Raw genomic sequence first — 12,206 nt, forward strand, 5'->3', positions numbered from 1 at the left:
GGTAATTGGGATGAATTTTTATCTTTACTGTTATTTATTTTCTCAGATTCACATGTTTATTACACAGGCTTAAAGAGGACAGAGCAGTAATAGTTTATTTTATTCTGGCCTTGCTTTGGCACAAAACAGGATAGAAACTCATAAATGTGATTTAAGACTTTGCAGGGTACAATAGACTGCAAAAGTAATTCTCAAGAAATGGCAACTCTACGGCGCATGCAATATTTTCCCGTATCTTTTTGCCATATTTCTAATTTCAAAATGTAATTATTGTGGATTACTTTGTTTTAATGATTCTGCAAATGCTCAGTTCAGTGGTTAAAAGTAAATGAATGGCAGGTAGCATAGAACTGAAGGGCTGAATCCCCTGATTCCCTTCAATACCGTGAACTCAGGTAGTTGTAAAGCCTCCTGGTGCCATGAATCTGCAGAGGCAGCCATCTCAAAAAACTGTAACAATTGGAGGAGTCCTGTCTTCCTTATAATTCCCCATAAAACCCCAAGAAGAAAAGTGTATATATACATAGCAGACAGGAAAAACAGTCTCTGCAGATTGCAAGAAAGGGCTGGCAAGTCTTAATGTTCACAAATTATTTTTAATTTATCATAACTAGTATTCACACTGATTGTTTTGAGATAAATACGTAGAAAAACATAGTTCCATCTTCTTACTCAGGAAATAAGGAGCTTCAGTTTGTTCAGAGTTTTGTGAACAGTTTTTCTTAGATTTTTAATGAAGAGCATATACATATTTTGCCTGAAATTAGAGTTACATAAATTTAAATTGAAAAGAGTTATTTTGGAAAATGTGTAGTCAAGTGAATACAAAGGGTTAAAATAGTAAACAGATCTCAGCCTCAAACATCTCAGGCCCTACTAAATACAGACTCCACCTGAGTGCTTGCTATTGGTTTTCCTGATGGAAGAGAAAGGTTCCAGCATTCAACATTGCAAGGGCCAGACCCATTTTGGGAACTGCAGGCATATCTGGTGAAAAAAAATATTCTCTTGTTCTTTCAGGACAAAAAAAGAAATGGCTTAGATGGTATTTACCCTTAAGATTATTAAATGAAAAGTGTAGAGTTTAGAGAGGTATATCAGGTGTAAACTAATCCACAAAACACTGTTTCTCCATCCTCTCATATATCAAGAGGTTAACCTCAAGTAACTTCGTCTGCTGCAGAATTGCTTCCAATACATACACAGGATTCATCTTCTTGGTTTTCTTTTTATTAATATGACTTAAAATATACTGAATTAACTGATAAAATAATCAGGCATACTACTACTTACATTGGAATCTCTCAGTATCGTCAAAATTTGGGTTCTTTCTTTTTCACAATCAGTCTGTAGCAGTTTTAAAATATTTATTTTTATTGTGATCTGGACTCTAGGCAGTGGTGTTGATCAGATGATCATTAATCAGATAAAATACGAATGAATTAATTAAATATCAACATCTATAATCAATTTATGGATTATAGACAAAATGTATGCTGGATGTCCGAAAGCAGGCTAAAGTGTCCAATGTCAGACTAACAAATAAGTATTAACAAGTAATAAAAAAGGCATCCCTGCCAAATGTGAAGGCTGTGTACCTGTGTACACGAGTTGTGTCTGCAGGATATACATTAAAATGAAAAGTCAATTTAAATGATGAACCACTGTGAACACTTACGTGGACAATTACAGAATATCAAATCCTGCCAGCTGTGGCGTGATAAGACTCCCTTTGTGTTCAGGTAGTGTTCAGGATTTGGAAAGGCCCTCTCTTTCCCCATCTTGGAACAGGTTAGTTAACCGTAACCTTGTCCAGATTTAAAAAACAAAAACAAAGTCCTTCCAGTGACCTCACCTTCCCTTGGGACTTCAGCATAGCAGAGCATTCCTTCCCGGTACAGAGGCAAAAGGGATTGCAGCAATGAGAGCAATGATGTGTTACATTGCAGGCTCTAACAGGAACAGACACTTTACAGCTGAGATTTACTGGTTTAAACAGATCTCTTGTACTGAATAAAAACCTGAGTCTAGCCACTCACATATATTTTTCACATCTTGTTGATGTCAAGGAAAGTCAAGGAAAGTCAAGGAAAGTCAAGGAAAGATATCCCAGTGGGTTCAGCTGTGGATTGTTTTAATGACTTTCTGAAGCTTTGGGTTGTTCTGATTCCTAGCTAAAATAAATCTTTATTTAAAATCTCTATTTAAAAGCTGTTGATACCAGTTTTCTGGGGGGAACATTTCTGATCAGTGACAGACCCAGCTCCTGCTCCGCTGCCAGCTCTGGCATCTCTTGTCAGGGGATACCTGCATTGCTTCCCACAGCTTTGAGCGATGCCTTTCTCTAATCCTGGCACCTGGAATGAAATGATGTGCCACAAGACAGTGGGTTTAGGGAACAGTGGCTGAGGGCATAGGGACATTTCTGTCCACTTGCTTTTATTGCTTGTCTTTGTACTAAACTAGAATTACCTAATAAAAGAAACCTTATTTTTTAATTTTTTTTTTTTAGAGACACTCAGCCTCGGGTTTCTTTACCGATCTGTGAGTTAAAGCACCATGCTGAATTCTTTCCAAACCTGTATGTGACTGCCATCCAGTGGGGGCTCCAGTGCACGCAGCTGGAACAGAGCAGCCTGCAATCTTTGCGTGAAATACTAGCCTACCAATTTAATAGAAGACATATAATAAAAAAGGAATTACTAGTGCCAAATGATATTTAAATGATAATGTGATTTCCTTATTTAATGAAAATTAAATAGAACCTTTGTATACACCGATGCTGATGTCATGATTTAGTATGAAATTATGGTTTTAAAATTATATTTAAGATTTTTCATTAAAGCTATTTTTCTTTAAAAACTCAATAATTTCATTTGAGCTTCATATAAACATACAGTGTAGCTCTAAGTGTCACATAGATGAAAGTAGGTGCAGTTTCTGAGGAACTTGCAGTTTCAGTTCTCAAGTCACGTCACAGCAGGGCAGACTGTCTTTTTCTGAAATTGTTTGGATTTAAGCAGAAGTTCAATAAAATTCTCTTTCTTTTAAATTACTGTTCACTTTGATAATAAAACTAATCTTGATGGGAGTTCTGAGATTAACACAGATATCAATCTAAGGGCAAATATAATGTCTGCATCACTTTAGTAGTCTTGGGAAAAAAGGTATAAACACAAATGCTTACCTTATCCACCCTGTGGATATATTTACATCTGAATCACTGTCAACCCAGCCTGTGCACTGCTGTACAGTTAGTGTTTTTCTTTATGCTGGAGGCATTTTAGAAAAAAAATATCAAAATCTAATGGGATAATATTGCTGTAAGGCTTAATCTCATACCATCTGATGTCAGTACATCTCTGCTATTGACTTCAGCAATAGCAGGATAAAGAACGGGGTGTTACAATCATGATCAGTGTAGTATTTCTCTTCTGCATTATTATGATGATTTATCACTTGTGTTACCAACCTCTGAAGTCCTGAACAAGGGCTTTATTGTGCTAAATTCAGTAATAATACATAATAAAAAAATTTCCTTCTCAAAAATGCTTACAAAATTTGAACAGACTAGGCCTGTGACCTCAAGAAAGTAAGAAGGTGATATTCAGGTGTTTAGATGGAGCTCCTTACAAGTATGATAGCAGTGTATGAGAAAGAAGGGAACTGATTATAAAAATCAAATGGGATGTATTATTACATTCCTTTTATTGGTGTAACATAGATGATTATTCACCTGCTAAAAGGTTAGGAAAAAACTTAAACCCAATATTTTTAATATCGTAATATTTGATTTTATTTTTTTTTTCCCTAGTACAAGAGGAAAGGAGCAGATTGGAGTGGTAATTGTGTAATTGATTAGGCTAATAATGGCCACTCTCCCTGCAATTCAGCTCCTTCCTTAGTGTGGCACTAGTGCTCCGCTGATGTGTTTCTGCCCGGTCAGGTCCTTGACCCAGGTTAGTGCAGATTAGATCAGAGCCAGAGCAGGGACAAGCCACGGACTGTAAATGAGTAGTGGATCCAGAGAAACAGGCAGGACCATAAACCCAGCATTTTTTACTGCCTTGGACTGTCACAGACCTGCAGCCTCACTGCTCATCCGGAACACAGGAGGAGGCACACACTTCAATGGTGTGATGCAAGGCAAACTAAAGGCTGGCATTGTGCTTTGAGCTCTGCAGTTGAAATTTCTGTAGAGGTATAGTAAATGCTATTTTAGGAACTGCTCTTAAAAATGTGTTTTGCTGGTGTAATGCACTGATTTAGCCTTTAGCAGTTGTTTTTTTAAGTGAAGGTCAACTTCAGTATTTTATAATAAAGTCTATTTTTTGCAGGGATTTATATTAAAAATTATTAACAGGAAACAGGCACAGAAAAAAAAATAGATACATTGCAGAAAAAAAATAAAATGGGGTTTTTATGGTTTAAAACTTGAATACTTTATGTACAGAAAGCTTGTATATTTACTTGAAAGCTGCTGTTGTTCTGCCAAATAATGACAGGCATAATTTGCCTCTCTCTAAAAAACCACAAAATTTTGGCTAAAATTTTAATGGAAAAATAGAAACATAACTGAAAATGTAACAGAAACACTGATAAGGAAAGACACACCACTTAGTTCGGCTGCCTTCATTGAAACGATACTCTGATGCTTCTTTCACAAATCTGTTGACTTTTTATTGCTCTCTTTAGTAGATGAATTACAATAAATGTTAACAGAAGCAATAGCAAGTCATATAATGCCAAGTCATTAAAATTAAAGAGATCTACCTCAGGTACCTAAAGATGACTTTCACAGGACATTAATCTGTCCAGTGTGTGCTTCCATACAATGGAAATCACTTATTTCATGGTAGGTTTTGACTTTTTTAGCTTTGTCTTGAGCTCTGGCATTGCCTAATGATTTTTTTGTTCCTTCCTTGTTTCAATTCCAATAAAATTATATAAAACCAGAAATCCCACAGGCCAAGGAAGACACACACACACACTCATCGCTGAAAATATCTTAGAGAAGAAGGAAATAGTTTCAGCGTAGCCAATGTAAGTAACACATTTGTGAGGTGGATAAGCCTGCTGATACGCTCTGCAGACCTTTGCTCTTCTCTGATATGCAGACTCAGGAAATACCAGACTGCACCATGCTCACTTCTGACCTGAATGGCCTTAGCTTTATTTCCAAGGAAAATGGGGGTGTAGGGTGAAGAAGACATTTCACCTCTGGGTCTTATCACAATACGTGGCCTAGACATGGGCAAAGTTTGGGACAAGGCAGCTGAAATATGACTCTGAATCCAGCAACACAAGCTCTGCTAAAAGGATATGAGGAGGATGGATATAAAGGAAAGGAGTTCCTCTCCTATGGAGGGGTTTTACAAAGCAGAAAGTAATGAGGAATATTCTTCCAAAAGCCCTCTAAGTTTGAAACTATCTCAGCTGATGCAGAGAGGGTTAAACTTTTAAGAAGATATCTACATTGTCACCTGCCTCTGCCTCTCTGCAGCAGCTACAGGGATACCACAGGGAGCGATGCTATGCCCAGATGGGAGTGTAGGGATGACTTTTTCCCCACTGTTTCACCGTGTTTTTCCAGTAATGCCATGTCCTGATGTTCAGGGTGAGGATATTCCACCCACTCATTTGTTGATGAGTTTGAGTTTGTTGATGAGAAAGGAGTTCTGGTTTTTGAAAACTTTTTGTCTGTCTTTAATCAAGCTGAGATTCAATGGGGATGTGCTGTCTCACCTTGGCAGATGCCACTAACCAGCTCCATCTCACACAAAACCAGAGTAGAAGCTGTTAATTTTTGAGGTTCCTGTCTACCTATAACTCTTCTCTTTAACTGAAATATTGTGTCTCACACTGTAAAATAAAAAAAATGAGTAAATTCAGTGAAGGTTTAAATCAACAAAACTGCTTGGAGCTTATGGTCATCTGGTGAACACAAAAGAACAGGTAAGAAAATTAATAATCAGTGAATTATTTGCTCATTTCTGATTCTGGCACACACAATTTTAATTCTGGACTCCTGTTTCTTGCTTTTGTTTACAGACATTTTTCAGTATTGAACACCTGGTAATTTGCAACATCTGTAACATCCTTATAGTTGGAGGGAACTTGAATTATGCAAAGATCAGGATCTGTAATTATTTATAATTTGGAAAACAGATGTTGCTTAGGGTTATAGGCATGATATCCTATATCAATAAAAAACTTTTATTTCTTTCAGAAATAAAGAAGTTTATTGATATCTATTGATAGCTTTTTATGCTACTTTGTCACCTATTTGTGGAAAGAAACCTGCTATATTTTCAGACCCGAGTAAAAACCACTTTCTTGTGACTTCTGATTGAAAAAAGAGCTTAGCAGTTATGGGTAAACCAAGTGCTAACACATTAAACATGCAGATCTAATGTATGACTCTGCTCTAGAAAATGGTCTGAGTTTGCCTTTCTGTGGCACTAGCATTTTGAGTAATACATTGCCAGTACAGAAGGGCAATACATAGTAAAAAGGATGTACCCCCAGGGATTTTAAATAATTCATTTCAGCAGGAAGGCCTTTACCATTGAGAGAACAAATGATTTTTTTTTTGCCTTTAAGCAAAACGTGTTTGGAAATTCATTAATTATTCTTTCAATATAATAGAATTACCTGGGTGTTAGGAAACAAAGCAGAAGGTTAACTGTTGCATTGATGTTAACTATGGTTTACATGTTTTACCTGTGATTAAAGCCCTGGATACTTAAAACATGTTTTATTCATGTCAGCGGCTATGGAATTTGTAAATACTCTCTGACTGGTTCCTTTCAAATCATGAACAGTACTTCTCCATTCCCTACCAGTTAAATGTTAGCTAAACCAGCCTTCAGATTAATCTGGTGTCTAGACAATTTATGGCACTACCCAAAGGATGCTGAGGCTGCATAATTCCCAGAAAATGAAGGAAATAAATAAATATGGTATTTCTACATCGTTTTGATGGCATAACAACCATTACCATTTCTAATCCTAGGGTAAATGTTTTCAAAATGTGACTCAAAAGGGAGAGTTTTCAGAGAAGAGTTAAAAAATAGTTTTAAGTCTCAAAAACTATAGATGGTTGAGGGTATAATAAAATAGATCAGTTTATTTAGCATCTTGCAGACAAGATGAAAAGATGTTTTAATCAGCATCTCTGAGAAAGTGTGAAGGGGAGTGGCGTCTGACACTAAACATTGCTTTCATCTATCAATCGTAGACACAAAGAACCCAAAGTTAAATGTTGAAGCCTGCAGAATTCCAACTGTAAATTAGGTGCAAACTCTTTACAAGAATGGTACTTATGCACCTTAAGACACAGCCAAAGGATATGCTAAATTTTCTATCATTTGAAGTCTTTAAAGCTGGATAAAATGTCTTTCTACAAAATTAGTTTACTGCTAACATTATTTTTGGGTTAGTTGCTGAAAATAATTTGGTAACTTTTTTATGGCCTCTCTTAAGCAAGAGCTCAAACAGTGATTGTTTTCTGTTGAGGCTTCAAAGTAAAGGAAATTCAATAGTTAGATGTGATCCTACAGAAACAATAAGGATGGGAGAGGACATTATAGCCTCACTGAAGTCTATGAGAAAGTTGCCACTTGCTTTAATGAGAACTAAATTAAATCTACAATTACAAAATCTTTGATATATTAATTGCATTTATGGTTGGGAATATATGCAGACTGCTTTGCTCCACCCATTTTATTTTAATGCTATTATGTTTACCATTTTATTTTGTAATGCAGATTAGTTTTGAATTAACTTTGTATGATTTACATTTTTAAAGCGTCTAGGAGTTTGCAGCTGTTATCTCTTTTTAAGTAATGCAGAGATCTAAATGGAAATGGACTTGTAAAAATTCTGTTTCTTTTTGATTTCATTTGGGTAAGGGTCAAATATTTCATTGATCATTTTCCACAAAGATGGGTGTATACTCTTGCTTGCCTCTGATGAAGTTGGAAAACCGTGATTTGTACAAATACATTTTCTGTATTGTTCTCAGCCTCAACTGAGTTTAGGTCAAGATTCAGCCATAAAGCTTCATAATTGAGCTGATTTGGAGCAGAGTCAACAATTAACATTGAAATTATATGGTATGGTTGTGTGCAGCCCATCCACCACATTTTGACATAGTGTCCAAGCCTGAGGGAGAGAACTGTCAGCCATCCTTCTGTGTGGCCTTTTGAGAAGATGAGCAGTGGCTGCTGATAATTGTCCTGAAAGCATACTGAGAGTTTAGGACAGAGTTTCTTCAGAGTCCTGAAGAAGTTGCTCTGGTTTAATTCTTTTCAGGAACAAAGACGGTGTTACAAACTGTGACTCATAACCCATTACCAGAAATGGCTTTAAAGCAGGGATGGAGAGCTGGAAACCTGTTGAGAATGTAAGGAAACTGACAGGCCCAGGCTGAGTCCTGCTGACTATCAGCTTTATTCCACTAATAATCAGAGCATATCGTACATTTTTTTTCTCTTTCATTTTTTTCTCCTTCATTTTCTTCTTTGTAGCAGTCTTACCTACCTTTGTGAACCAGAACATAAAAGTCTCTGATCCAGATTCCATTCCGATTTTACTCTAGGGACATGCAAAGAAGCAGAAGGTATGAATCTTGCACTCAGGCTGCAACTATCACAGTTCTTTAAGGTACAATTTAAAGCCTGCTGGAGGCAATGGAAGGCCTTTCATTTACTTCAATGGGCTTTGGATCAGAACCTCTGCTAGGGAGCTTTTGTCCTTGGCTTTCTTCAAAGAAGATTTTACTGATATGTGAATAGTGTTAATCACCCATGAACACTTGGTAAAAAGTGATCTGGTTTTTATGATATCTAAATACCCTGCTGAAGCATGAAATCTTCTAATGAAGTCAAACAAAGTAAAACTTGCCCTCCATAACCTAAAGCTCAGCTCTTGAAATGTCATTTATTGGAATAATGCATTTCCCATCTGTCAGTCTGGGCTTTTTCTTGCCACAGGTGAACTAATGGAGCCTTGGAGGTGTGCCATGGTTGCTAGTATCTGGTATTTTTTTAGAGGAGAGGAATAGGAATTGTTACTATCAAATGTTAATTTTGTACCCCTCATGGAAATGAGAAAATAAGCATATCTTTGTCCCTGAATCGATGTAATTTGCTTTTCCTGACATGTAAATTGACTGTATATCCTTAATCTTATTCTCAAGAAACCACTGGCGACACAATTGAGAGCTTGTTATTTAATGTAGAACTAACTATTGATTTGTCTGCAGCCAGTGAATGCATAAAACTGAAATATAAAAATAATTTGACAGAACTTTTGCTACTACCTTCAGTCTTGAGTGCCATGGTATGTTAGGAATAGTGGTACAATAGTAATAAAAGCAATTCACACTAAATATTTGTTCTTGGGTTTATTTTGTTACTTTATGGACACATAGTATTGTGGATACGTTGATTTCAAATCCCACCTCAAATTCTGATTTTATGTAAGTAAGTGGCCTCCTCTCTGCCAGCATGAGGTGAACTCTCATAGAGTTCACTAATGAGTCTTTTTTTCATATTTATATTTAAGTGAAACTGAGAATCATGATAAAACTCTGATTCACACAGTTTGTAGGCTACCAATTTATTGCCTGGCTTCAGATTTTTTAAATCTCTCTGGCACTACAGGGTTATTACAGTAAGTTAGAAAGACAGGTACTCTAAGTATGAACTTGCTGTTAAGATCTCAGAAATACTGAGTGCTCTTGAATTGAAGCTTTGATGAGAAATAAATCCTTCTTGTGACACTTTTATGCCCTGTAGAGATGTGGAAGTGTGAGCAACAGCACCTGGCAAGCAAGCTGTCTTCTTTAAAAGCAAGAAAACCAGCTGCTCATCAGGTTGGAGAAGGATTTAGCAGGAAATAAAAGTCTACTTAAATGTTCATAGCTCAAATCTGCAAGAGAAAACTCATACTTTATGATTTGTCCTCTGAATACTGAGAAAAACTGTATTTATATCTTCTGTATTTTCAAACACTGTGAGGAGTTCATTTTTGAACAGGAGTCATTTTCAAGTGAACAATCTATTTAGCAGATTAATTTCTGTTCATATCAGTTCTCTCATTCACAGAAGGTAAGCAGATGAGTAATAAATTAAACTTACAGAGGACAAGCATAATTTGACAGAAATAGTCTCTTTCAGGATACAGTAGGGATAGGATTTCTAGATTTGCTTTGTATGTGACCCTTCTTTCCCTATTCTTCCATGTGCATCAGACAGATCATCTCATATAATAAGTCTCAAATGTATCTGCTTTCTGGTTCCATAAATAAGTTGTACACTAAGCACATTAAATAGATTAATTTTTTTTTACCCCAGCAGAATAACACTAACCAAAATATTTCTGGCTATTTGAAGTTCTAGAATATGAATATTGACCATGAGTATATGAGTATATATGAGTATAGAATATGAACATAGACCACAGGCAGTGGTCTCATAAAACACTGGGAAAAATTTGTTAGGAACCAAGTTCAGGTGAGTTGATGGAAGGCTGGAACATTTAACTGTGTACATAATTTCTAGCTGGGCAAGGTATCTCATCTGATCCCTCTGGAAAATAATTTGTTTAGTTTTACAGCTGCCTAAATCAGCCGGCTAGGACTCCATAGGAAACATGCCATTCTTCCTCAAAATAAAAGCATTTAACAGCAGAGGGACAGCAAACTGTAGTTCTTCCTTTGCTTCCATCTAACTATAGGAGAAATAAATGCAACAGCATGCGTGACAGACACATATATCAATATATACCCCTCCCAACCTCCAAAAGCCTGTAAAGATCTTGGATGTACCATCTGTATATTTTTTATGTTGTTTGGAATTTTGTGAATAATTTTGTGACAATTCTACTTCAATGCATTCAGTGTTATTCTGAGTACTGTGAGTCTCAGGCAAATGACATTGTAATGCGCTGAAAAGTTTCCTTTTGATACCTTGAAACAATAATTGTCAGGGATTGATTTTAATCTTTAGGTAGTGTGATAGCTACTGTCCCTCATCTTTTGGCTTGGTTCCCAAGGAAACTTCCCCTTTTTATGTTTCATTTGGTATTGGTTTTGGTTTGCTTCTTCTGAGCTAACAAATCCAGATTAATGTCTCCCACTCACCTGACTCTCCTGCCAACCAAACTGTTCTTGCATCCAGCTCACAATCTCCATGTTTGTGGATGTGATAACCAGGGAATGAAAAGTGAGTTCTGTGCTGACTACAGAGAGGAGGCTGCCTGGAAACACTGACTGCTTCTTGCAGTGCTCCCCTCAGTTATTTTAATAACATTATACTATCTTGAAGTTTTGTAAACTGAGATATATGGAGAGATGAAGTTTCTACCTGTGCTGTACCAAAACCTAAATAAAGCAGAGGTATGTGCCTTCAACAATGCTCTGTCCCAGACTCATGACATGCAAACACTTAGTTAGGCATCTGTCCATCTTTGCAAAACAGTTCTTGCAATTTCACTGGGCTGCAGGGTAAATTTAAATTTAAAGACATCCTAATTTGCAGACTCAGGACTTACAGAATGATGCTATTTGCATCAGGCTTCACTAGCATTTAAGATGTTGTGTGGTATCCCTCATGGCTTCCAACTGCTGCTCCAGAATGGCACAGGTTTATCCTAAGTCCCACGTTATCTATCAGCCCAGATGTCGCTGATGCCCTCGAGCATCTACAGTGACACCTGTATTAGCCCAGATGTCATCGCACTAAAATGAGGATTTCAGAACAACATGAGCTGATGAAACAGAGGGAGTGAATAGCTTTTATTAATTCCTAGGAGTGTGATCTGCAGGCAGAACCCCATCTACTGTACTTTTTATTTTCTAAATAGCACCGATCTTTTCAGAGCACCGGAGACCCATCAAGAAACAAAATGCTACAAGATAGGAGTAATGGCACCAAACAACTCACCTGCAGCACGATGTCCCGTCCGTTCCGTGTGACATTAACAGTGTGGGGCTGTCCATTGGCCATGTTTCTGTGGTCAATGTCAATGTTATACGGCTCTTTGGTGCCTCCCAGGTTGTACCGAATTTGCAGATTCCCTAGTGAAAGAGAAAAAAATATGAAAAGCACCCTCAGGTATTTTGATCTTCATTCACCAGCTATTTTCTTGTCTTTATTTTCACATACAGCTGTTATCATTTCACACTTAATTGCTCTCAT

At 36.9% G+C, this 12,206-nt stretch overlaps 1 protein-coding gene across 1 annotated transcript in view; it reads right to left on the minus strand.

The window, feature by feature from the left end:
• CNTNAP2 (contactin associated protein 2) overlaps window positions 1-12,206 on the minus strand; it is a 1,020,050-nt gene that overhangs the window by 65,170 nt on the left and 942,674 nt on the right. Inside the window, exon 20 of the mRNA XM_015618213.3 lies at window positions 11,952-12,085. Coding sequence (XP_015473699.1) covers window positions 11,952-12,085 — 134 coding nt within the window. The remainder of the gene's footprint in view (window positions 1-11,951; window positions 12,086-12,206) is intronic.

This window comes from Parus major, chromosome 2, assembly GCF_001522545.3.
Source record: "Parus major isolate Abel chromosome 2, Parus_major1.1, whole genome shotgun sequence".
NCBI lineage: Eukaryota > Metazoa > Chordata > Aves > Passeriformes > Paridae > Parus > Parus major.